Source organism: Oncorhynchus keta, chromosome 10, assembly GCF_023373465.1.
Source record: "Oncorhynchus keta strain PuntledgeMale-10-30-2019 chromosome 10, Oket_V2, whole genome shotgun sequence".
In the NCBI taxonomy this organism is placed as follows: domain Eukaryota; kingdom Metazoa; phylum Chordata; class Actinopteri; order Salmoniformes; family Salmonidae; genus Oncorhynchus; species Oncorhynchus keta.
In genome coordinates, this window is record NC_068430.1 from 18506411 (window position 1) to 18533328 (window position 26918).

The 26918-nt window shown below is 41.2% G+C and overlaps 1 protein-coding gene across 3 annotated transcripts in view; it reads right to left on the reverse strand.

Annotated features, from left to right (window-relative positions):
- LOC118389632 (contactin-4-like) overlaps positions 1-26918 on the reverse strand; it is a 229512-nt gene that overhangs the window by 12854 nt on the left and 189740 nt on the right. For all 3 annotated transcript variants that reach the window (XM_052526622.1, XM_052526620.1, XM_052526621.1), the window contains exon 12: positions 11602-11729. In XM_052526622.1, the coding sequence (XP_052382582.1) occupies positions 11602-11729 (128 nt within the window). The remainder of the gene's footprint in view (positions 1-11601; positions 11730-26918) is intronic.

Genomic DNA, 26918 nt, shown 5'->3' on the forward strand with positions numbered 1-26918 from the left:
AAGTTTGTCATTTCCACCTGATATTCCCTTATGGAAAATGCATCAACCCCTACACAAATGACCATTAATTATAATACACATTCTCTGTTGCTTCATTATTATTTTCCTGCTGTAGTAAACTGGCTCAAGTTAAGATCCTAAATATGTAACTATATGTTAACTTGAGCCAGTGTACTATATATATATATATATGTCACTGTGAGCTCAGCCTTCAGTTAGTAGGTAAGGTAACTCCCCCATCTGCAGATTGCAGTGCAGAACCCCAGACTGCTGCAGCCAGTCAAAGAACAATAAACACAAGTAGGGCTCCTCCTTCACAACACATTCTCTATTCAAGTCTCTGCATGCATGTGGTGTGTTGCTGTTGTTTCACTGGGGAATTAGACAGCATCCCTCATCTCCAGCATGAGTGTGAGCAGAGACAAGGAGGATAGGAGCACGAGAGCAGAATGATCAGAGAAATAGGAGCCGCTTTGTTCTGATGCTGTACGATGCTTGTCTCCCTCTTGGGGGTGCTGTGAGTACTCGGTTGAAATATCCACTGAGCGCCGACTAAATTAACCACGGAAAATGATCCCTGGACAGGCAGCCATAGATTCCTGCAGAAAATGCCGGCAGTGCAGTCGTCATCCAGAGTAAATTCGATACCTGCATTGTGTTTCCTTTATGTGATTTATCTAGTCTCTTTCTATTATCAGAGCAGAGTGATATCAGCTGGTAGGTTTGGTTAGACTACAATGTGATGGTGTTTTAAAGGCTCAGCCCTATTCCAGGGAAGATGAAATGTGGGGCTATCACGTGACACAGTCAGACCCTTACAAAAGGGACATTTGCAGAGAGAACACATTTATTAAATGTCCATCAATGCCAAAAGGGTTGAAAGGGAGAAAAAAGGAGACAAATCTACGCCTCCTCTTTCCCGACAGGTCCCTTGGGAGAACATGGCAAGAGGAGCGTCAATGTTTTTTGGTTCCTTACAGTAATGCCAATGGGCTTTTTTACAGTCTTCTGATCACATGTTTTTTGCACTCTTCTCAGTAAGGTATCCTTATCACGTTTTTTTTGTTGTACCAATTTATACGCCTAATGACATGTCAATGTCAAGCCGAAGTGCTGAGAACATACAGGTGAAACGTCCAATGCAAACAGACACAGCAGCCTCTCCCCTAATGTGACAGCAGGTGTTCTAAAAAATAATGGGGCCAGATGTATGGTCATGCCTAGTTAGCTCTGAGGCTGACCAGAGCAATTCATTCACTGTAAAGATGGGAAAACTTCTCCTATTACTCAACTCAATCATCATTTGCGACAGGTCGTATGGATAACCCTGGTTGGTTACATGACCTCAGCTGACTGAGCAGAGCTCTCCAGCATCATTTGATTGATATCTATATTGTATAATGCCTTGTTACCTGCTGTATAAAAGTGAGGAGAGTACCCATCTCACTAAGCAGGGTCAATCAGAGACAAGACAGAAAGCTTGTAACCACCCCGACAGATAGACAGATAGATCTCACTACTCCGGGGACGGTGGGGAGGTGGAGCAGCAGAAAAACCGGAGGCAGAAATGGCATAGTAATAATGTTAAAGGGGGGAGAGCAAGGCAAGAGAGAGAAAGCTGGGCTGTTTACAGTGTGAATTAATGTGGGCTCCATCCTCTCCGGTCTCTGTGGCTCGCGGCTGACACGCTTCACTCTGCCAGTGCCTCTGCCCAGCCGCTGCTCATCTCACAAACAGCCAGTCATACATGAATAATGCTCTCCGATGAAACTGTAGATACTGTCACTGAGGAAGAGACGCCCCATCAACCCCTGTGGAGACTCCTCCCCAAGTTGAATGGCCTTAGGTGGGGTGTGTAAATGTGTACTCCTCTCTGGTGTACATATTCTTAAGGCCCTCCGCTTAAGGGTGGCTGTGTGCACTTGAATAATGCATTAGGAGCATTCCAGAGTCACGTGGTTGAGGAGTCTTCAGATATAACAGGCAGAGCGAGGCAAGACCTTCCAAGCTCAGAGCCACACGGCTGCTCCCCGGTGAAGAGGGCTCAAAGAAATACAAACACCATGTGTAAAGGGTTTTCACTGGGAGGTCACAGGGCCTTTGTTAACATACCAACCTGTTTGAATAGGTGAGGGCTACACAAAGTATCTTTGAACAGAACGAGCTGGCGCTCATAGTACCAACCTATATGACCTGAGTAGTACTTTGGTTCCTCGTTATTGTCCCTATGCATTCCATAATGTCCCTCAATACTTCAGAATAAAGTATACTGTAAATAACTAACTTCTTATAGGGTGTCTGCAAGAGATAAATTGTTCAAACCCAATCTTAATTTCCCAGCCTTTTAGATCAAGGAAACACATTGGAAGTCCTTTATCATGCTGAGCAAAACAAATTCTTCCAAAGCCATTCAACATGAATACTCCACATTTTCCTCAAGACACAAAAATGATTCTCTCAAGGACAAACCTCAATGGAGCATTGGTTGGTGAGCAAACTTTGTGTAAATAATGAGACATATTCTAGTGAGCTGCTCTCAATACTCTATTCATACTGTCTATAATAGTACATTTGTAGCTAACTACTTATAAGATATTGGGTTATATTAACATTTTACATAAATGTTCCTTCGGCTTCAACAAGGCATCAATAACCACAGTCTGAATCTCTGACTCATTGCAGATTAATAGCTTGTGCAGTCGAAACACCTTACAGAAGTCAGTCTGAAATCTATATGTTTTTTGGATAATTTTCTTCTGCCCACAACCCTTGAAAGAGCACCACATAAATCGTCCAGACAACTTATCTTCTGTCCTGCACCTACGAAAAATCACACCACTGGTAAGTGACAAAAGCAATGACCACTGCCACCTCTCTGAATTGAGTTTTAGACTTTTGTGATAACCTGCTGATCCAAGCAATCCTTTTTAAAGCACAACACAAGACAGAAAGACACCTTCAAATGTTATTGGAGAGGTGACATGATGACAGAAAAACACATTGTTGAAAAAGAAACATGCTGAATAATCTCATATACTACTGAGTCTCTGCATTATTTCTCAGACAAAGTAATATAAGATGAATTGCCATCTCAGACATCCACAAACTCAATGTTGAGGAGTTTTGAGGCCATTGATCAGCTGTACCGTTACTAATTGCATGATTCCATCTCCACTGTGATCAATATTCCGAGAGTCCATTTCCTAATCAAGACTGATGAACGTGGTTAATATCCCCTCAGTGTTGAACTAACGGGGACATGAACAGGGTTCATCTGTTTTGACTCCTCCTATGCTGTTGTCTAGGTGGTTTATTCACATCCACAATAAATGAATGCATTGTGACACGTATTTCTCAGTATCCATATAGCCACAGTCAATTTGAATATCTCCTATAAGAGATGCTCTCGCTGCAGAAATTCCCCCAACAAAACAGGTTTCCAATTCTCAATGAAATAGTGCATGTAAATGACCCTGTCCCATTTTCCCTACAGTATCGATTGTGACAGAAAGGCTCAAGATCATATAGGAGAACATTTGTACATCAGCCCCAGAATGCAGCTGTCACATACAGTACTTACTGTATGATGACAGAAAGTAAACCATCAACTTAAGCTCATATATTGCCTTTCATGTGAATAATTAAGAGGATAACAGCTGGGCCTATTTACAGAGCAAAGATACACACAATAATATTTCTTTAGAGTCAGGTTAAAAACTCATAGATGGGTCATCAACCTGAACCCAGAATGACAGTTACATGCTTTCAGAGCCCCTCCCTCTCTCTGCACAGTGAACTGTTGGGGGGAACCTCCATGTTCATTCACAGTGGGTGATAAATGGTTAAAGGGGCTCTGTAGAGTGTTAATAAATAACGCTCAACTCTTTATGTCAAATAGAGTGTCATGCTGTAGATTGAACAGCAATGCACTGTACTGTACATAGCCATTTATCCAGGTGGGAATACTGATATGTTTTCATTTCTTCACTTTAATTTAAGCAGGGTCATTCCAGTTTTCTGTGGTAGCAGATGATTATAGAGATGAAACGAGCAGGGCATGCAGTGAATGAGGCATGCAGTGAATGAGACATGCAGTGAATGAGGCATGCAGTGAATGAGGCATGCAGTGAATGAGGCATGCAGTGAATGAGGCATGCAGTGAATGAGGCATCAGCAGAAAGCTATCCGTGGCAAGGTGCACTTGAAGCTCTCTCTCCACATCCTTGACGGCTGACTTTCTAGCATTTATAATATATGAAATATGTCTTTCATTATTAATCAGGAGAGTAAACAGTGATGGGCTGTTCGCTCTTTTAGAAGTGCTCTTTTTGGGAACCGAATCACATCGGTGAAAGAACCGTTCATTTGGCTCCCTGATTTGCATACAGCTACTACTGCTTGTTGAGCTTCAAACAACAATTATCTGCAAATAAGTTACAAAATAATTATCTGAAGATGGTAAATGCTCACTGCAGAAACAATAAATAGTTGGAAGAGCAGTGAGTCATGTTTTAAATTGTAATGTGCATATCACATCTGGCATAATGGTAGCCTACTTTTTGGGCTTTAGATTAGAGATTAGCACATTTTTCATGGTTCAATGTTGTTTTGTTTGCGAGCTAAATTATGCATCTCTTTTATTTGGAAAGCCCATCACTAGTGGACATGCTGTAATATGCATTATCTGCAGGTACTATCAGTGCTTCATTTTATAGCTAGAGGACTCCCGAAGTATAATTTGTGTCTAAATCTGTTGTCATCTATTATTTATTTTTTTGCTAGCTTGGGCCATCTACACTACTTGACCTGCTCGTTGAACATCTCATTCCAATATCATGGGCATTAAAATGGAGTTGGTCCCCGCTTTGCTGCTATAACAGCCTCCACTCTTCTGGGAAGGCTTTCCATTAGATGTTGGAACATTGCTGCGGGTTCTTGCTTCCATTCATACACAAGAGCATTAGTGAGGTCAGGCACTGATGTTGGGCGAATAGGTCTGGCTCGCAGTCGGCGTTCTAATTCATAATAAAGGTGTTCAATGGGGTTGAGGTCAGGGCTCTGTGCAGGCCAGTCATGTTCTTCCACACCGATCTCAACAAACCATTTTGTCTCTTGTATAATATATTCTACACATTAGTTTATACTGGATTAAGCATTCATTTTTCTTAAGTGCAATTTCATTAGTTATGATTCCAACTTTCCATCCATATTGTGCCAACATTAGTTCTTTCTAATTCTTGGTTCCAATAGTTAAGAGATTGTCAGATGGATATGCTTTCTGCAATCTGCAAAGTTGTATATATCTTCCCTATCACATGAACATCCTTTTCTGACTCAAATAAGATTATCTTAAGGTTGTCCAAGATTTTGTGATATGTAACTTTTAAGTTTCATATATTCGAAGCTTCATTGGTCAGTCCAAAATGACTTTTTAATTCTGTCAAATACATGTATTTCCTGTTACCAAGTAATTTACGGTTTCTATGCCTCATCTTTACTACAGGCTGTTCACCTACTAATCTCACCGCTACCCCCCCCTGGGTCTCTGATCACTACTTTGTTTCCTTTTTTCTGTCTCCCTCTCCTCCAACCAACCCTAGCCACTCAGCCCCTACCCAGATGGTCATGCTCAGTGGCAATCTTCGCTCTCTTTCTCCCACTACTCTATCCTCTTCACTCCCTTCTGCTAAATCCTTCCTCCTCCCATCTCCGGATTCTGCCTTTTCGACCCTACTCTCCTGCCTTTCTGCATCCTATGACTTGCAAAGTCTCCTTTCCTCTTGGCCGGCTCGGCCCTTCCCTCCTTCTAAGTGGCTGAATCACTTATTGCGAGCTTACAGAACAGGGCTATGGGCAGCTGAGCAAAAATGGAGGAAAACTAAACTTCCGGACAACCTATCATCCTTTCATTCCCTTTTATTCCTATGTAACCCATCCCCTCCTCCCTTCTCCAGATCTCTGGAGACCTCCCATTCCTCACTTCCTTCCTCAACTCAACCCTGACCCCTGGCTGCATCTCTTCAAACTTAAAAATGGCCAGAGTTCCTTGCCTCCTAAAGAAACCAATACTTGACCCCTCTGATGTCAAAGACAGACCAGTATCTCTTTCTTTTATTTCCAAAACACTTGAGTGTGCTGTCTTTAACCAACTCTCTCGCAATATTTCTCCGAATTATCTTCTTGACGCTAACCAGTGAGGCTTCAAGACTGGTCACTCAACCAAGACTGCTCTCCTCTGTGTCAGGGAGGCTCTCCTCACTGCTAAAGCTTACTCTCTCTCCTCTGTTCTCATCCTCCTAGATCTATCTGCCACCTTTGACACCGTGAAACCATCAGATCTTTCTCTCCATCTGTGTCTGCACCACGTACTTACACTACTGGTGTCCCCCAGGGCTCAGTTCTAGGCCCTCTCCTCCTCTCTGTATACACCAAGTCACTCGGCTCCCTCATATCCTCACATAGTCTCTCCTAACCTTGCTATGCTGATGGCACGTAACAACTTTTCTCCTTACCCCCTTCTGACACCCAGGTGGCAACACGCATCTCTGTGTGCCTGGCAGATATCTCAGCACGGATATCCGCCCAACACCTCAAGCTCAACCTAGAGAAGACGGAGCTGCTCTTCCTCCCGGGGAAGGCCTGCCCACTCCAAGGCCTCTCCATTACGGTTGACAACTCCACAGTGTCCCCCTCCTAGACCCTGGACAACACCCTGTCATTCTCTGCAAACATCAAAGCAGTGACTCGCTCCTGCAGGTTCATGCTCTACAACAGTGATCACAAACATTTTCTGAGTCAAGATCACTTGAGTAGTCAAAAAGCAAGCCCAAATCTACTGCTCAGATCTTTTAATAAACATTACTTAAATGTAACATTAACCTAAAAAAACACAGTTGTGTAGGAATTAGGTTTGTTTAGTAGGCCTAATACATTATTACAGCATATTGGCTATATGTTTATACTGCCAATATTGTTCTTCTCAGACCATATTATACTTCAAAATGATTTTTCCCAGTCAGATCTCGTTTTTCCCCCCTCAGTTCTCAGTTGTAATGAACGCACTAAAATCAGAGATTTCCGGGTTCCCAGTTGTTTTGAACACAGCACTATTCTCAGTAGAGGGAGAGAGTAGCAGATGGTCCACCTCTCATGGTCCCTGCTCTCTCCTTCCTTTCCTCTGGTGAGACTGACCAGAGAGAGGGGACACCATCTTCTACCTGCTCTCTCCTTCCTTTCCTCTGGTGAGACTGACCAGAGAGAGGGGACACCATCTTCTACCTGCTCTCTCCTTCCTTTCCTCCGGTGAGACTGACCAGAGAGAGGGGACACCATCTTCTACCTGGTCTCTCCTTCCTTTCCTCCGGTCAGACTGACCAGAGAGAGGGGACACCATCTTCTACCTGCTCTCTCCTTCCTTTCCTCCGGTGAGACTGACCAGAGAGAGGGGACACCATCTTCTACCTGCTCTCTCCTTCCTTTCCTCCGGTGAGACTGACCAGAGAGAGGGGACACCATCTTCTACCTGATGGCGAAACTCAAGTCGCACCTCATCTGCCTCATGCACAAATTCATGTTGTTCCTTTTACCAGAGAAAATGAAATATTCATTGATATTAAAATAGACACGCCAAGCTGCTAATAATAATACAAATGCAGGGCTATCGATACACTTGGCTACTCATTCATTGCAGATGCAGTGCAAGTGGAAGTTGGGAGAAGCACGTTTAGTTTTGAAATAGTGTTGAATAAAAACAGTGTTGACAGTTCTGAATAAAAAGACACAAACTCACTCATAAAAACAACAGCTCTTTTCTGTATTCTTTGTATATCTCTCATCACGGTTTTAAAAGTCATGAAATCTCACATAGTGTCAAACTTCACTGTCGCATAGTCGTGGAATCGAGCTACCCGATCTCCCTGTCCGCCGGGGAGGCGGAGTATGTGTTTTTAGACAAATTAAATGGTTAAACTGGGAACACTTTGCCTACCCGGTGCGCAGGGCTTCTGAATTAAGTGGTTGATTGGATGTTGTAGTTCTCGCATGTCACCCCACTGCTCTGCACATTCCATTGGCTTCCAGTCGAAGCTTGAATCCACTACAAGACCATGGTACTTGCTTACAGAGCAGCAAGAAGAGCTGCCCCTCCCTACCTTCAGGCTATGCTCAAACCCTACACCCCGACACGAGCACTCCATTCTGCCACCTCTGATCTCTTGTGAACTAACACTCACACTTAACTCCCCCCCTTACTAGCTCTGACTTTGCTGAAAGCTACATTATTGAGGAAAAATGTACTGAATATGAATGTGATATGTGTTTGTCCCACCTAGCTACAGTATCTTAAGATGAATGCAACTGTACATCACTCTGGATAAGAGCTTCTGCTAAATGACAAATGTAAAGGTAAAATGTATCAGGACACCTCACTTATGCAGTTACAATCTACAGTATAGGATAAGCTGTTTTCAATAGAACAACATCAATCATGAAATAATTGCACCTATGAGATTTGTTAGGGGCCACAAAAGGTGACCGATCAGTGTTTCTATGGCAACCATTTTGCAATGATAAAACGCAAGGGAATTCCAAAAGGTATTTCAACCGAGCACCTTTTAACTCTGCATTTCAAGGGACTTTGGAGATCGCTTAGTTGTAGAGGGAGGAAAATTCAATGGACCCTTGAACAAACATGACACAGTACTCCACAGCAGCGACTTAGTCTTCTATGCTACTGTAACATTACACTTTAAAGGGAGACAAAACTTATAGCATTTCTCATCGCACTGTCACATGCGTTAAAAGCCTCTCTGTATTATTGAGATATCAAGACTCATCCCATCCCCTAGTGCCTTCAATAGTACCATTCAGGATCAGCAATATACTGAGCTGACGTCAAGGGGTGGGAGTGTGTGTTTTACCAAGTGTTTTACCATTCGTTTTCATTCAATAATGAAAACGTTTGTCTTTCACTCAGACCATCCGATTTCTGTCTCAGCATCACGGTCAAATGTTTAAATGACACTAAACGTTCAATCTCAAATAGACCTTAGACAAATACATTTAAAATAAGTTTCACAACTCCTGACATTTAATCCTAGTAAGAATCCCCTGTCTTAGGTCAGTTAGGATCAACACTTTATTTTATGTGAAATGTCAGAATAATAGTAGAGAGAATGATTTATTTCAGTGTTTATTTCTTTCAGCACATTCCCAGTGGGTCAGAAGTTTACATACACTCAATAAGTATTTAGTAGCATTGCATTTAAATTGTTTAACTTGGGTCAAATGTTTTGGGTAGCCTTCCGCAAGTTAACAACAATAAGTTGGGTGAATCTTCACCCATTCCTCCTGACAGAGCTGGTGTAAATGAGTCAGGTTTGTAGGCCTCCTTGCTCTGTAAACTCCTTCCAGACTCATAATAACTTCTTATGGCTGGGGGCAGTATTGAGTAGCTTGGATGATTAAGGTTCCCAGAGGTGCCCAGAATAAACTGCCTGCACCTCAGTCCCAGTTGCTAATATATGCATATAATTAGTATATTTGGATAGAAAACACTCTGAAGCTTCTAAAACTGTTTGAATTATGTCTGTGAGTATAACAGACCTCATATGGCAGGCAAAAACCTGAGAAAAAATCCAACCAGGAAGTGGGAAATCTGAGGTTGGTCGATTTTCAACTCAGCCCCTATTGAAGATACAGTGGGATATTGGTCATGTTGCACTTCCCAAGGCTTCCACTAGATGTCAGCCTTCTTTAGAAACTTGTTTGATGCTTCTACTATGAAGGGGGGCTGAATGAGAGGGGAATGAGTCAGAGGTCTGCCAGCAGTCACGCGCTGGTCACGCGCATTTCACGAGAGGTATCTCCCGTTCCTTTGCTTTTCTGAAGACAAAGGAATTCTCCGTTTGGACTATTATTGAAGATTTATGTTAAAAACATCCTAAAGATTGATTCCATACATCGTTTGACAAGTTTCTACGGACTGTAAAGGAACTTTTGGACATTTCGTCTGCAACTAGTGAACGCGCTTTGTGAGTTTTGATTTGTTTACCAAACGCGCTAACAAAAGTAGCTATTTGGACATAAATGATGGACATTATCGAACAAATCAAACATTTATTGTCGAACTGGGATTCCTGGGAGTGCATTCTGATGAAGATCATCAAAGGTAAGTTAATATTTATAATGTTATTTCTGACTGCTGTTGACTCCAACATGGCAGATATATGTATTTGTTGTCTGAGCACCGTACTCAGATTATTGCATGGTTTGCTTTTTCCGTAAAGCTTTTTGGAAATCTGACACAGCGGTTGCATTAAGGAGAAGTGTATCTAAAGTTCCATGCATAACACTTCTATTGTCATCAACATTTATAATGAGTATTTCCGTAAATTGATGTGGATCTCTGAAAAATCCCTGGATGCTTTTAGAACTACTGAACATAACACGCCAATGTATACTGAGATTCTTTGATATAAATATGAACTTTATCAAACAAAACAAACATGTATTGTGTAACATGAAGTCCTATGAGTGTCAGCTGATGAAGATCATCAAAGGTTAGTGATTATTTATTCTCCGTTTCTGTTTTTGTGACTCCTCTCTCCTCATATCTTATATTCTTGGCATGAGTATGAGGAAGTTGAAATTGGGCACGCTATTTGTCCAAAAGTTAAAATGCTGCCCCCTATACCTTAAGACGTTAAAAAGGTGGCAACCCTACTTTCCAATTCCAACCTAAATAAATACAAAGAGACAGAAAGATCTACAGCATAATAAAGATACAGCTGGCTGTCATTAACACTTGTTTTATTCCAATAATAAATTGTAATATTAATGTACAATGAGATCAACATCAGACACTTTGGACTGTGAATCAGGCCTAACTGACAACTTTTTATCCTTGGGAACAAAGCAGTGGAAAGGGGGATTAATAGCAAAAACATTATAGACAAGCAAAACACACCACCAACAAGGAAAGCAATCATATCACAACCCAACTGAACCAAAAAAACAAAGAAAAAAGATCAGAAATACTCCAAGCAATGAAAAACAGGTGAGAATACCACTGCCCCCTTACAGCAGCAGGACAGAAAAAACAGCAGCATGCACAAAACAAAGCCTCCCAATTCACAACACCTAACACCCGTCTCTCATTCATTTTTAATGAAGTATAATAAGTTCCAGCAACAGAGCAGAAACCCGATCTTCGGTCCCACAGGGTGACTCCTTCAGATGATCTCACAAACACTGCTCTCCTTTTAATCCCTTCTACTCTTTCTTTATACTGTACCGAGAACCTGTTTGGTCTGAAGGTCTGTAGACAGGGCTGAATATTCACTACAGTACATGGCGAGGGCAACAGTGCAATCTCCAACTCTGTTTCTTAATGAGCGTTCAGCGCAAAAACCCATTGAAATCGTCATTCATGTTTAGAGGACAAAAGCTTAGGGACTGTACTCATCTCAGAACCCAGAACCACATCTCCTTTGAACAGTCTGTCGCAAGAAAGGTTCACTAGTTGCATCCTATGAGAAATCACAGCCTTATTTAAAGACTCCATAAGCCCATACAGTATAATAAAATTACAAATAGGCTTACCTTTGACCATGAGAGTCCCGGAGCTGCTTGCCACTCCAAACTGGTTTCTTGCCACACACGTGTAAAGGCCTGCATCTGGTCTGGTTGAATTCTGTATCCGGAGGTTTCCGTTATCCAGAATGGAAACTCTGCAAGCAGAAAAAGCAGAACGATTATGTAACAGATACATTTTATGTTCATTGCATTACCACAATTCTTTCCCACATGTATTGCAGTCTGTGAATTTGTCAAAAAAATGTAAGTACACTTTTTGCATTGTTCGTCATGCATGGGCATTCCTTGGAGAGAAAGGCAATTAGTCTAGCAGTGCACTATCTTCAGAAATGGTATATCAATAGCATTGGTTTGATTTGCTTCTTTCTATTCTAACAGGTGTTAGATAAACATACATTTGAAGTGGGAAGTTTACATACGCCGTAGCCAAATACATTTAAACTCAGTTTTCACAACTCCTGACATTTAATCCTAGTAAAAATTCCATGTCTTAGGTCAGTTAGGATCACCACTTTATTTTAAGAATGTGAAATGTCAGAATAATAGTAGAGAGAATTATTTATTTCAGATTGTATTTCTTTCAGCACATTCCCAGTGGGTCAGAAGTTTACATACACTCAATAAGTATTTCGTAGCATTGCCTTTAAATTGTTTAACTTGGGTCAAACATTTCGGGCAGCCTTTACATAAGCTTCCCACAATAAGTTGGGTGAATTTTGGCCCATTCCTCCTGACAGAGCTGGTTTGTAGGCCTCCTTGCTCGCACACGCCTTTTCAGTTCTGCCCACACATTTTCTACAGGATTGAGGTCAGGGCTTTGTGATGGCCACTCCAATACCTTGACTTTGTCCTTAAGCTATTTTGCCACAACCTTGAAAGTATGCTTGGGGTCATTGTCCATTTGGAAGACCCGTTTTCGACCAAGCTTCAACTTCCTGACTGATGTCTTGAGATATTGCTTCAATATATTCACATAATTTTCCTTCCTAAAGATGCCATCTATTTTGGAAAGTGTACCAGTCCCTCCTGCAGCAAAGCACCCCCACATGATGCTGCCACCCCCGTGCTTCATGGTTGAGGTGGTGTTCTTCGGCTTGCAAGTCTCCCTCTTTTTCCTCCAAACATGACGATGGTCATTATGGCCAAAAAGTTATATTTTTGTTTAATCTTTGTCCCCATGTGCAGTTGCTTCATTATGGCGGTTTTTGAGCAGTGGCTCCTGCTGAGCGGATTTTCAGGTTATGTCGATATAGGACTCGTTTTACTGTGGATATAGATACTTTTGTACCCGTTTCCTCCAACATCTTCACAAGGTCCATTGCTGTTGTTCTGGGATTGATTTGCACTTTTCGCACCAAAGTACGTTAATCTCGAGGACACTTAATGTGTCTCCTTCCTGAGCGGTATGATCTGTCTGTAAACAATTGTTAGAAAAATTACTTGTGTCATGCACAAAGTAGATGTCCTAACCCACTTTTCAAAACTACAGTTTGTTAACAAGAAATTTGTGGAGTGGTTAAAAAACGAGTTTTAATAACTCCACCCTAAGTATATGTAAACTTCAACTTCAACTGCAAATATCTATATCATGCATTGACTGGAAATAACACAATTTAAATGTAAATATATAATCATTAAATATATCATAATTGTTCTCTCCGGCTGGAGCAGTCTACTATTTTGAATTAACCAATAAATTAAATCAAATCAATCAATCAATCATCAATAAACTCCCACTATTGGTCTTCTTGTATGTCTAGGTGTCACTCAAAGAAATCATCAAAACTACGAATAAGACAATCGAAATGTAACTATGGTGACTGAGAAAGTTCTCAAACATTTCTAATTGTGCTTTGTTCTTTTATAAGTGATAAAATGAGACAACGTGTTCAAACAGCTGATTTATGACTTAATATGGAACAGGCCAACACTAGTCACTTTAAACAATGTCACTTTAAATAATGCCACTTTAATAATGTTTACATATCTTACATTACTCATATCACATGTACATACTGTATTTCATGCAGTCTACTGCACCTTGTCTATGCCGCTCAGCCATCGCTCAATCATATACTTACATGTACACATTCTCATTCACCCCTTTAGATTTGTGTGTATTAGGTAGTTGTTGGGGAATTGTTGTATTACTTGTTAGATATTACTGCATTGTCGGAACTAGAAGCACAAGCATTTCGCTACACTCGCATTAACATCTGATAATCATGTGTATGTGACCAATAAAATTTGATTTGAACAATCACTTCATATCTCTATGGCCTTTACACAATGGCCACTTGTACTACGAATGGTTAATGATTCTTAACCAAACTCCAGATTTTCCGAAATAAGAGGCAACAAAAATTAAATAGTGAACTTGGAAGCAGGGCAGTGTCGGAAAAATGGAAAGACCAATTTATTAAACTGTGGTGGATTCTAATTATCTGAAACTCTGCTGAATCTGCAGACTGTATATATATATATATATATATATATAATTAAAAAAACATAGTCCCCTATTGTAAAGCAGACAAGAAAAATGGTATGTGGTCTTTGCATTGTGATACGCTGTGTTTTATAAGAGACAGTGTAAATCAAACTGTCATCCACAGCTCTGTGTAATAGCAGGTCATGTATTAGAACTCTGGAAATTGCTCAGTGAGTGAAGCCTCTTTTCTAAGATGCTCTGATTACATGAGGTGAAAGATGTTTTGAATTTGTGTTGATAAACACCACACTCAAATGTTTGTTTCAACCTATTTAAAGTAAAACGATTAAGGCAAGAAACAGTAAAATAACATGTTTTGAATTGAGATAATACGTATCTTAATGACTGAATGTGTTTCACTCACCCTGACTACTTCACCTGACAAAGCACTTTAAATGACCCACTATCTTGTTAATTTACTATAATCAAGTGAGAGAATCACTATCTGATCTATACCGCTCTATAATGGATAGGTGAAGAAGGACATACACATGACGAAAGTGAAAGTACTGCAGCAGTCACAGCACTACCATACAATGTATTTAATTCATACAGCACCTCATTGTTCAGTTGTAAGAACTGAACAATGAGGTTGCTAAAATTAGAAGTGTCTTAGTGGCTGGTCTAGGAAGATGCCCTGATCTTTGGATAGCTGTGTCAAGAAAAATAACAATTGTAGTGCACATCAACGTTGGTATAGTTCTGGTAAACAAAGAGACTGAGTAAATAGGGCAACAACACATTGTTTTAACTAGATCAAGCTCCGACCTGATTTAAGACTACATCTCCAGCACATGGCTCACAGTAATGCCTCATATAACTCAATACCTGCATTTGTGTGCTTGGCTCTATATATTTCCACAATCCCCATATCCCCTGGGACAAAGGGACGAGTGCATATTATGAGAGACGCTCTACAGAGAGAATACAAGTGGGACTATACACAAACACTATGCCTCATAGTATGCCTCTCTTACTGCAAGATACATCTCTTGACGGACTTTCTCCTCGGTCACACACTGAAATGTCTGTACACTGTGTCCTTACGGCTTGTTATCAGACTGACTCATTGACTGACATTACATGAATGGGAAAGGCATTATTAGTAGACCTTGAAGTTGGCTTTGAAGCTGGTGTTAGAGGAGCTGAGGTAAACTACAAGTCAAGTAAGGGAAGTCTTCCAGTTGTACTCCTCCTCTCCCTCGTGAATCAACCTCTAGATAACATGTCTGTCTGATCTGCCCACGGTCTCAGGAGAGCCTTCCTCCCTTCCCACCTTCCTCCCTGAATGAGAGGATGGTGCGGAGGAGGATGTATCAATAATTCACAGGTTAGATGAACACAAGTGCTACTCTTTTCATCTCAGCCTCACACAAAGTTAATGGCTGCCGTTATAAACCTTTCCGAAGAAGAGAGACAATTATTTCCAACAAGATGGGAAAAGCCCCCCAAAACTACTCATGTTATAAAAACAATAAAAAACAAAAATCATGTACTGGGGAAGTAACAGGGAAAGAGACTGGACAGTGTTCATCTTTAATGTCCTGTAAGAAGATGAAAGACGAATAACATCAGTCGTAGAGAAACCATTGCTCCTACTACTGTTTATTGCAAATTGCAGGAAACTGTAACTATGGTCCAAAGTAAAAATAACAACACTTCTTTTTTGACATTCTCTTTGAGACATCACCGCTACGACTGAAGACTAAATTACGGTCCGTGAGACAGAAGCTTTCAGCTGACAGTACTTGTAAAACAAGCTTTGTTTTTACTACCTCCTAATTCAAGGACATTTTGCATTTCCATTTGTGTCATTTAGCAGACGCTCTTATCCAGAGCGAATTAAAGAGGCAGTTTGAGTTAAGTGCCTTGCTCAAGGGCACCGGCAGATTTTTCATCTAGTCGGCCACAAGGACATTGCCCTTTGATTTTAGACAAACAGCAATTTGATGTGGACAATTGTCTGTACTGTAAAAAAAAAAGAAAAGAAATGAAAAGCACATATGTATTGTGCAAAGGAAGTGCTAGAATGCTAGATGTGTGTTGGATGATTTCATGACAAAACCATTAACCAGAAATGATTAAAAATGATGGTGGCAGCACTACACTGAAATGAAGAGAGTGTTTCATGTTGGGTTTGATGCACACAAACAGTTAGAATTGCTGATGATGTCAATATTGGCATAACAGAAATATAACGAATTTACCGAATGTCCTAATAGGTGCATATATGAAGGTAGCATTGGTAAACACCACCATTCACAAATACACAAACACACCCTCGCCATCTCAGAGCCCGATTGAACGGGTGACTGTATGGTCTCTGTGTGCTCTTCATTAGCAGAGTAAATAAAACAGGACTGTAAAAATTGGGGTTAAGATTCTATCAGTAGAATTACTCAGCCATGAGGCCATGTGAAAAAAAGGCTTCACAAAATAATGAACCTCGGCTAAGGTGCGTTACACTCAGGAGTGATTGTAGAGATGCAATACACACACTAATACTCATTTCTCCTCATCTGGTTTAGTCCAACCACCACTCGCGCCATGCAATTTCCAAACACAAGCCTCATCCACCATTCATCCGGCACATTAAATAGTATTTCAGGGCATGGGTTTCACTGTGTCTGCCACTATAGCTGTGTGCACCCTGTATTTAGTTTACAGATAAGGAGAGATATGCATTAAAGAATGTTGCTTGTCCTGGTCCACGCTGACCTACCTGCAGGTGGTGTTGGTAATCATGATTGTATCAAAGCGTCAGTGGTAGTAACACTGCTCCAGGGGAGAATAGGAAAGGCTTGGATGAGGTGTCTACGGGGGCAAAGGCTAGGTCACCCTATCCTCTGAACGGGACAAAAGGTTGGACCCAACTCTGAAGTGTACGGAGGGAAAAGTCTGACATCCCAAGATAAACGGACAGTCTGTCTCTCCCCAGGTTCCCCACAGAGCTCTGTGTTTGAGAGGAATGGCCTTGGCAGACATTTAAATCAAGTCAAACTGCACAGATTTGACAAAGCAAAACCACAGCTGGAGTGTATGGTGCAGAATGCACTATGTAGTTCATCTGAATGGGGAAGGTTCTGAGAAGTCTATTTTCACAGTTCCATCAAGACAAATCCGGAGTGCGTACCACTGCTTCCCATGTTGTCAACCCCAAGGTTAACAGGCATTACAATCCACAATAATATGTGTGACAATGAGGTGGTTTTTTTCATCACTTAGACAACAAACCAATTGCCTGATGTTGGTAAAATAGGGACACCTGGGCATTTACCTGGGACAATTCTCCAATAGCACTGTATTTGATATAGATGTTTGACTTACGCAGGATTGTCCCAATACCTTGTAGCTTGCCACATGCATTATTAGTTCTACCAAATTATTCAGGAATTTATGTTATGATAGAAAGTGAACTCGAACGTGTAACGGTTTTCGTCCTCCTCTTCTGTGGAGGAGTAGGAAGGATCGGACCAATACGCAGCGTGGTAAGTGTTCGTCATATTTTTAATCAAAACTGACCACTACACAAACTGAAAACAAACAGTTCTGTGTGGAAAACACAGACACAGAAAACAATCACCCACAACCAAAATGGGGAAAACAGGCTACCTAAGTATGATTCTTAATCAGAAACAACGATCGACAGCTGCCTCTGATTGAGAATCATACCAGGCCAAACACAGAAATACAACATAGAAAAACGAACAGACTACCCACCCCAACTCACGCCCTGACCAAACTAATACAAAGACATAATAAAGGAACTAAGGTCAGAACGTGACAGAACGTCACTCAAACTTCAAAGCCTACACATTTCTTAAATAGAAGAAAGTTGGAATTGTTGCACTACTTATCAACAATAATGATGTGATGAACAGAGCAGTACGTCATGAAGAGTGATGCTGAGAATAACAGCCATGAATAAAACACAATGCTTGGAAGTGCCTCAAGCCACTGTTAAAAGGCCTACCCTATAGAGATCCTTTGCCTACGTCAATCAGAGTAGAATAACAGTATGAGGAGTGCATCTGGAGCCAGGGTTACACAGAGCTCTAGCTGAGTGTACACGTCTGACAGAAGGAAGAAGTATGATTGACAGTAAGTAAGGACTCATTCCCCTTGACACAGTACAGATGACTTACCCTGCAACTAGCAGAATGCAATGAGTGGGTTCTTTTTTATTTTTTCAGTTACATTAAAATGGAGGAAGAAAGAAAGAGTGAGTGCAGGCTATACGTTAAATTACATTTCATTTCAGTTTTCACTGGGTTGACCCTTGTCTCCAGGGTACTCTGTAGCATTAAGGTTTCCATGGAAATACACAGCTTTCTGAAAACACAGCCAGGGGACAGTGGTGTTAGCTTGAAAAAGAAGCAATAATCTCTACTTTGTGAAACAAATACACTGCAGTGCCAAAAGCTCCCTCTGACACCACCTTCACATAAAATGAGACATGACAAGTGATTCCACATGGAGCTGACAAACACGTTTTCATGGCGAATGCAACCTAGGCCTGCTATAGTAACATGCCATAATTCATAGGCCTTTCTAAGATAATACTTTTACATGTTTTGGTATAATCATTGACAATCATTGTTTTAAACTATGCCAGCTGGAACATATACCTTATACCAAAAGCATGGGAAATCACACACTTTATAGTCAAACTCTACAGAAGAGAAGTACACAAGAAAAACTTTATTCTACAGCACATACTGTCCCCGGGCATAAAGTCTGTTTACTTGTTATCAGCCCCCTCCTCATAATGAAACTATACCAATGCAATCTGAATGAAAAAAAAAACACTTTCTAAGGAATTAGTGTGTGTTGGAATTAAACACTGTGCAGAGCACACTGCTTATTACAGGTAGCTGTCTTAATCAAACCTCCTGATTTAGATTGTCTTAATTCCCGGCTGTGGAACAGGAGAACAGGATGGGATTGTGTGTGTAATTGCATTGAAAGGAGAGGAGTGTATATCTGTCTGGTCCACAGAGGGCCATGTGGATGTGCTGCTACAGCTACATGATCCTTCCTCTAATCACAAATTGCCCTCAGAGTTTATTTCCTTCCACTGATATTCATCTCCTCCTCATGCGCTGGCTGAGGTATCCTTCAGGAATTAAAGAGCACTCACACACGTGTTCCAAAGAAATTGTCGGAGGAACCAAGATGGATTACTTGTGCTGTGCTGGCGGATTCTCTCTTTGAAAAATGATATCAGCAGCAGTCTCTCCCAGATAAAAAAAATAATCCCAGAGAGGAGAACATAGGACGTAGACAGGTAAAGAGGGTTTTGACCTAATCTCAGCAAACATCTTTAAATTCACTTTTGCTCCAGGTCGAGATTTATTTGGGTTAAGCCGATCAACTATTTTTGCTTGAGCTTGTTTTACAAGCCTTACAAGAAAGGGAACAAGAGTTCCGCTAACTAGATATGGTACAGTTGGTTGAACTAGTGCAAATAATCAGAAATAGCTTGATCATTAAGGGTCAAATCAAATAACTGAAGTATGCGAGTGCATCTCATGTTTATACATACACCTTTCACTGACATCAATGAACATGATAAGCTAATAAAAATAGTTAATCGATTTTTATACTCATTATAATAGTCTGTAAATATGAAATCATCCATGATCAATTTGATGTGTGTCTTATTAATTTACTTTTTGGCAAATTAAATCATCAATACACATGAATCCTCTACACAATAGCACTGTACATATTGATAGATCAAGCAAAGGTCAGCTGTTAAAATGATTTAAGACACATTTAAGCAGTGATAAAAGCCACAACATAATTTAGGGGAAAATCAAGGCTGTACAGGGGACAGTATATGTGTGTGTCTGTGTTAGCATGTGCTCCTGTCAGTGTGTCCATGCATCTGTGTGTGTGTGCAATTGAACATGTTTGTTTGTGCGCGTGTGTGTACTCCGGCAGAGCGGTAATCCTAGGCCTGTTCTCGTCCTCAGGTGGGAGGGCCACTCCCCTTCATGTGACATTCCCAGCCCTGCCAACATCAGACTGACTCTGAAGAGGGAGGCAAACGCTAAATGAGCATGAGCACCATCAGCTGCCCACACAACCTATCAAGTGGTGTGTCTCCCTTCAAAGTGAGATACATTTCTTTGGCTGCAGAACCTCTCAAAATTTTGTTCGGAACATGGCGTGGTACAGACACCTCCACAGAGCTCCAGATCCTCACTTTATCCAAGCAGATGTCCAATTAGAATCAATCAAGGACACTTAATCATGTCTGAGAACTGACTGAGTGCAGAATCGTTGATACTAAGTCTATGTAAGTAAATGCATCACAAGCTTCCTCAGCGGATGCTAATAAAAATGTGCTGATACTTGTTCCACGTTTGGTTTCCTTCCTGACATTGATTCATTCTGGAGTGTGTCTGGCATAGCAGATGGGGTGTGTGAATTGGAGTTCACTCTGGCAGACATTTATGCGAGAGCCATCTCCATGTCCTCCTTCTTTGTAGGTAGAGATATCGATGGGTCATAAGCATGGCTACATCTGAGGCCATCTCACTCCCGTCCTTGTCTCCCTCAATACGACGGAGTCAACACCCTGATGCAGAAATTCCTGCTGTGCCTTTTACTTCCACCACTCAACCCATTATCCACTCTACAGGGATGTAGGGAGTATATTTGCAAGTAGAGCCCATTGTATGTTAAACACCCCCAGCCAGGCATCAAAGCCTGACAGCCATCAATTACGTGATAAAGAAAGAGTGGGAGGAAACAACTAACTCAGACCAAGTCCTAAGACAGACGAATCACAACGCACTTCTTTAAAGTGAACAGAGCATTCAATATGACCTTGTTCTATACTGTCGGAAGGTAGAATAATTACATCTGGCCTTTTATTTAAAAGCCCAAGGGCTATATACAGTATAATAAAGGTCAATGTTATAAGAAAAGATTTAAAGTGAGGCTAATTTATAAAAGAAGATGTCATGCAGAGAAGACCTTGAAAGTTAACTTCATTTACTGTATCATTATTCCTTAATTTGATAAACCTGTCATGTGTTATTCTTAACTGGCACTAACCTCCTTCCGTACACAACATCAAAACTAATACAGAGCCACAGAACAGATCTCACCATGGCAATAAAACCCCTGTGGTTCAAAGCCAATGTGTTACAGCATCGGAGCACACCAAAGCACGCTGGTACAGTATATCTGTACCACCAAAACATCTGAAGTGTCCACTCACATATCAGTCCACAAACTGTTGACACAAAGTTGGAATCATCTAGAATGTCATTCTATCCTGTAGCTTTAAGATTCCTCTCTACTGGAACTAAGGGGCCTAGCCTAAACCATGAAAAACATCCCCAGACCATTATTCCTCATTACAGTTGGCACTGTGCATTGGGGCAGGTAGCGTTCTCCTGGCCTACGCCAAACCCAGATTAGTCAGATGCAGAAGCGTGATTCATCACTCCAGAGAACACATTTCCTTTGCTACAGAGTCCAATGGCGGCGAGCTTTACACCACTCCAACCGATGCTTGGCATTGAGCATGGTGATTGTCACGTAGAGTAGGCCAGAAGGCTAAACTGGATAACCTAACCTCTATCAAAATAAAAAGATGGCGGAACCGCAAAAGTTCTTCTGTGCAAAGGTGTTTATTTACAAGTGATTCCGGAACAAAAAAACAACAGTACTGCCATCAACGTCTACCTTATGGGACAGCTTAAAAACAATGTTGCCCCATCCACAGCTCAATCCAAAAATGCCCTCCCCATGACTGAAAGAGAGGCTCCTTTTGTAGGGCTAGCCCCTCCCCTCAGAACAATTAACCCTGGTTAATTAATCAATTAACAATACAAACCTACATTTTCCATGAACTAAACATACTAAAGGATATACATTGCAACACGGTTTTAAACAATATCACAACATAACATTTACAACATTACATCACTACTGACAATATCTTTCAATATGCCCATATGCATTAATGAGCCATTTAGGACAGGCACTATAAAGCCAACCCAATTCCCTTAGCTCGGGTCCTTTTCCAGCATACCCGGAAGCTACAGAGATGGAGAGAGAGGAACAGAACAAACAAACAATGCGCTCATCCACAACATTGATAAGTATAATAATTATTGTATCTCTCAAATATGAACATTGACCAGTGTGAAATGCATGCACCAAGACAGAAGTTAATTTGTGTGTCGACCCACATTGTTAACTTATCTTATAATGGCGCAGGGAGGAGTGATGAATATGTGTGTGTATATGTGTGTGCGTTAAAGAACCAAATGCTGCCCGCGGCCAGTGACGGACTTCTACGTCACAGTGATCTTAGGCTTGTGTGCTGCTGCTCGGCCATGAAAACCCATTTCATGAAGCTTCCGATGAACAGTTATTGTGCTGAAGTTGCTTCCAGAGGCAGTTTGGAACTTTGTAGTGGGTTGTAGTGAGCGAGCCTACAAGACGAGCTAAACGCCTCTTATGCTCGCTTCAAATCAAGCAACACTGAAGCATGCAGGAGAGCACCAGCTGTTCCGAACGACTGTATGATAGTGCTCTCGGTAGAGGACCAACTGGCAAGTGTCTTCACTGACATTTTCAACCTCTCCCTGACCGAGTCTGCAATAAATACAATAACTCCCACCATTGTCCCTGTGCTCAAGGAAGCGAAGGTAACCTGCCTAAATGATTACCGGCCGTAGCACTCACGTCGGTAGCCATGAAGTGCTTTCAAAGAATGGTCATGGCTCACATTAGCAGCATCATACCAGATATCCACTCCAATTCTCATACCACCCAAATAGATCCACAAGTAACACAATCTCAATCACACTGCTCTTTCCCACCTGGACAAAAATAACACCTATGTGAGAATGCTGTTCATTGACTACAGCTCAGCGTTCAACACCATAATGCCCACAAAGCTCATCACTAAGCTAAGGACCCTTTGGGGAGGCAGCGTAGCCTAGTGGTTAGAGTGTTGGACTATCCCCGAGCTGACAAGGTACAAATCTGTCGTTCTGCCCCTGAACAATTCAGTCAACCCACTGTTCCTAGGCCATCATTGAAAATAAGAATTTGTTCTTAACTGACTTGCCTAGTCAAATAGAGGTAAAATATATACATTGCCTTGCGAAAGTATTCATCCCCCTTGAACTTTGCGACCTTTTACCACATTTCAGGCTTCAAACATAAAGATATAAAACTGTATTTTTTTGTGAAGAATCAACAACAAGTGGGACACAATCATGAAGTGGAACGACATTTATTGGATATTTAAAACTTTTTATCAAATGAAAAACTGAAAAATTGGGCGTGCAAAATTATTCAGCCCCCTTAAGTTAATACTTTGTAGTGCCACCTTTTGCTGCGATTACAGCTGTAAGTCACTTGGGGTATGTCTCTATCAGTTTTGCACATCGAGAGACTGACATTTTTTCCCATTCCTCCTTGCAAAACAGCTCGAGCTCAGTGAGGTTGGATGGAGAGCATTTGTGAACAGCAGTTTTCAGTTCTTTCCACAGATTCTCGATTGGATTCAGGTCTGGACTTTGACTTGGCCATTCTAACACCTGGATATGTTTATTTGAACCATTCCATTGTAGATTTTGCTTTATGTTTTGGATCATTGTCTTGTTGGAAGACAAATCTCCGTCCCAGTCTCAGGTCTTTTGCAGACTCCATCAGGTTTTCTTCCAGAATGGTCCTGTATTTGGCTCCATCCATCTTCCCATCAATGTTAACCATCTTCCCTGTCCCTTCTGAAGAAAAGCAGGCCCAAACCATGATGCTGCCACCACCATGTTTGACAGTGGGGATGGTGAGTTCAGGGTGATGAGCTGTGTTGCTTTTTCGCCATACATAACGTTTTGCATTGTTGCCAAAAAGTTCAATTTTGGTTTCATCTGACCAGAGCACCTTCTTCCACATGTTTGGTGTGTCTCCCAGGTGGCTTGTGGCAAACTTTAAATGACACTTTTTATGGATATCTTTAAGAAATGGCTTTCTTCTTGCCACTCTTCCATAAAGGCCAGATTTGTGCAATATACGACTGATTGTTGTCCTATGGACAGAGTCTCCCACCTCAGCTGTAGATCTCTGCAGTTCATCCAGAGTGATCATGGGCCTCTTGGCTGCATCTCTGATCAGTCTTCTCCTTCTATGAGCTGAAAGTTTAGAGGGACGGCCAGGTCTTGGTAGATTTGCAGTGGTCTGATACTCCTTCCTTTTCAATATTATCGCTTGCACAGTGCTCCTTGGGATGTTTAAAGCTTGGGAAATATTTTTGTATCCAAATCCGGCTTTAAACCTCTTCACAACAGTATCTCGGACCTGCCTGGTGTGTTCCTTGTTCTTCATGATGCTCTCTGCGCTTTTAACGGACCTCTGAGACTATCACAGTGCAGGTGCATTTATACGGAGACTTGATTACACACAGGTGGATTGTATTTATCATCATTAGTCATTTAGGTCAACATTGGATCATTCAGAGATCCTCACTGAACTTCTGGAGAGAGTTTGCTGCACTGAAAGTAAAGGGGCTGAATAATTTTGCACGCCCAATTTTTCAGTTTCTGATTTGTTAAAAAAGTTTGAAATATCCAATAAATGTTGTTCCACTTCATGATTGTTTCCCACTTGTTGTTGATTCTTCACAAAAAAATACAGTTTTATATCTTTATGTTTGAAGCCTGAAATGTGGCAAAAGGTCGCAAAGTTCAAGGGGGCCGAATACTTTCGCAAGGCACTGTATTTTTTAAATCATGGACTTCCTGACTTCCTGACGGGCCGCCCCCACGTGGTAAGGGTAGGCAACAACATGTCTGCCACGCTGATCCTCAACACTGGGGCCCCTTAGGGGTGCGTGCTCAGTCCCCTCCTGTACTCCCTGTTCACCCACGACTGCGTGGCCAAACACGACTCCAACACCATCATTAAGTTTGCTGACGACACAACACTGGTTTTCGGTGTCAGAGGAAGGCCCCAAAAATGGTCAAGACTCCAGTCACCCAAGTCATAGACTGTTCCGGCAAGCGGTACCGAAGCGCCAAGTCTATGACAAAAAAAGGCTCCTTAAGTTAATAACCTCTTAAGACGAGGCCTCAATACTGCCCCCTTTGGAGGAAGTGCGTGCCCATAGTAAACTGAAAATATTTTTTCCCAAAATTGCTAATATATGCATATAATAATTATTATTGAATAGAAAACACTCTAAAGTTTCTAAAACCGTTTAAATTATGTCTGTATGTAAAGCAGAACTCTCAGGGCAGCCTTTCTCCCAAACTCTCTCTTGTCAAGAGAAAAGTTGGGTCAACTTTGACGTCATCGCCCCCACCCTTCCCAGGCAGCTACCGATCTGGGAACAGTATGTATGTGTTCAGCGAGATGCCTGCTTTCAAATGGCGCGTTCATTGTGAGAATCCCGCGAGCCCTCGTCGTTTGGCGGGCGAAAATATTTGTGTCACTCTCAAATACATGCACTCTATTGCGCGCGGCCGATTTGGGGCACGTTCTTTTCCAAGTAACAGCAATTGAAGGCGGTTTGTCTGTTCGCGCTGATCATTGTTTTACATGTTAAAACATCATAAAGCTCGATTCTGCACATAGTTTGACCAGTTTAGTCGACATATAATATGTAAATTTGAATTTGAAGTTTTGATGCAAGAGTGCGGGACCAGAAGTCATTTTGGGTGCATTTCAGCTGAAGCTGTTAGCATATGCTAATACAGAGACACACAACGTGAAACCAAACGATGTATTGGGTAAGTATGACTCCTTCTACGTCTTCTGATCGAAGAACATCAAAGGTAAGGGAATATTTACGTGGTTATTTTGGGTTTCTGTGGACTCCAAACGTAGAGGAGACATACTGCTAATATCTGAGCGCCGTCTCATTGTATAGCCAGTGAACGAATTCTGTAACGTTAAAAATAAATGTAATACAGAGGTTGCATTAAGAAGAAGGGTATCTTTGTAACTATATGTAGAACATGTATATTTAGTCATGTTTATTGCTTGTTATCTGACGTTATCTGTCGGAGCTATCATAATTTCTCCGGACATTTGAGTAGCATTTTTTGAAATGTCGTCATTGTAAACAGAGATTTATGGATATAAATGGCATATTATTGAAAAAAATACATGTATTGTGTAACATGTACTATTAATGTCATCTGATGAAGATTTTCAAAAGGTTAGTGAATGATTTATTTTTTAATCCTGCTTTTATAATTTTATATTTTCTGGGATAAAATGGCTGCCTCTCGTCTTTTGTTTCGGTGGTGGTCTAATATAAATATGTGCTATGTTTTCGCTGTAAAACATTTTAGAAATCTGACTTGCTGGGTAGATGAACAAGGTGTTTATCTTTCATTTGAGCTATTGGACTTGTTAATGTGTGGAGGTTAAATATTTCTAAGAATATTTTTTTGCATTTTGCGTTATGGTAATGAGCTTGAGCCGTAGTCACGATCCCGGATCCGGGATGGGTCGCCGCAAGAAGTTAAAACCTGTTTGGGATAGGTGGCAGCATTTTCACTTTGGATGAATTGCGTGCCCATAGTGAAATGCCTCCTACTCTGTCTCATATGCTAATATATGCATATTATTATTACTACTCCAAACAGGAAGTTGAAGTTGATTTTCAACTCATCGCCTATTCACATCCAAATAAGATATGGATCTGTTCGCACTTTCTACGCCTTCCACTAGATGTCAACAGTCAGTAGAACGTGGAATGAAGACTCTAGTGTGATGTAGGACCGGATGGGAGGGGAATAAGTCACTGGTCTGGCAGAATGCCAGTTCCTGGTTATGCTCAGTAGTCATTATA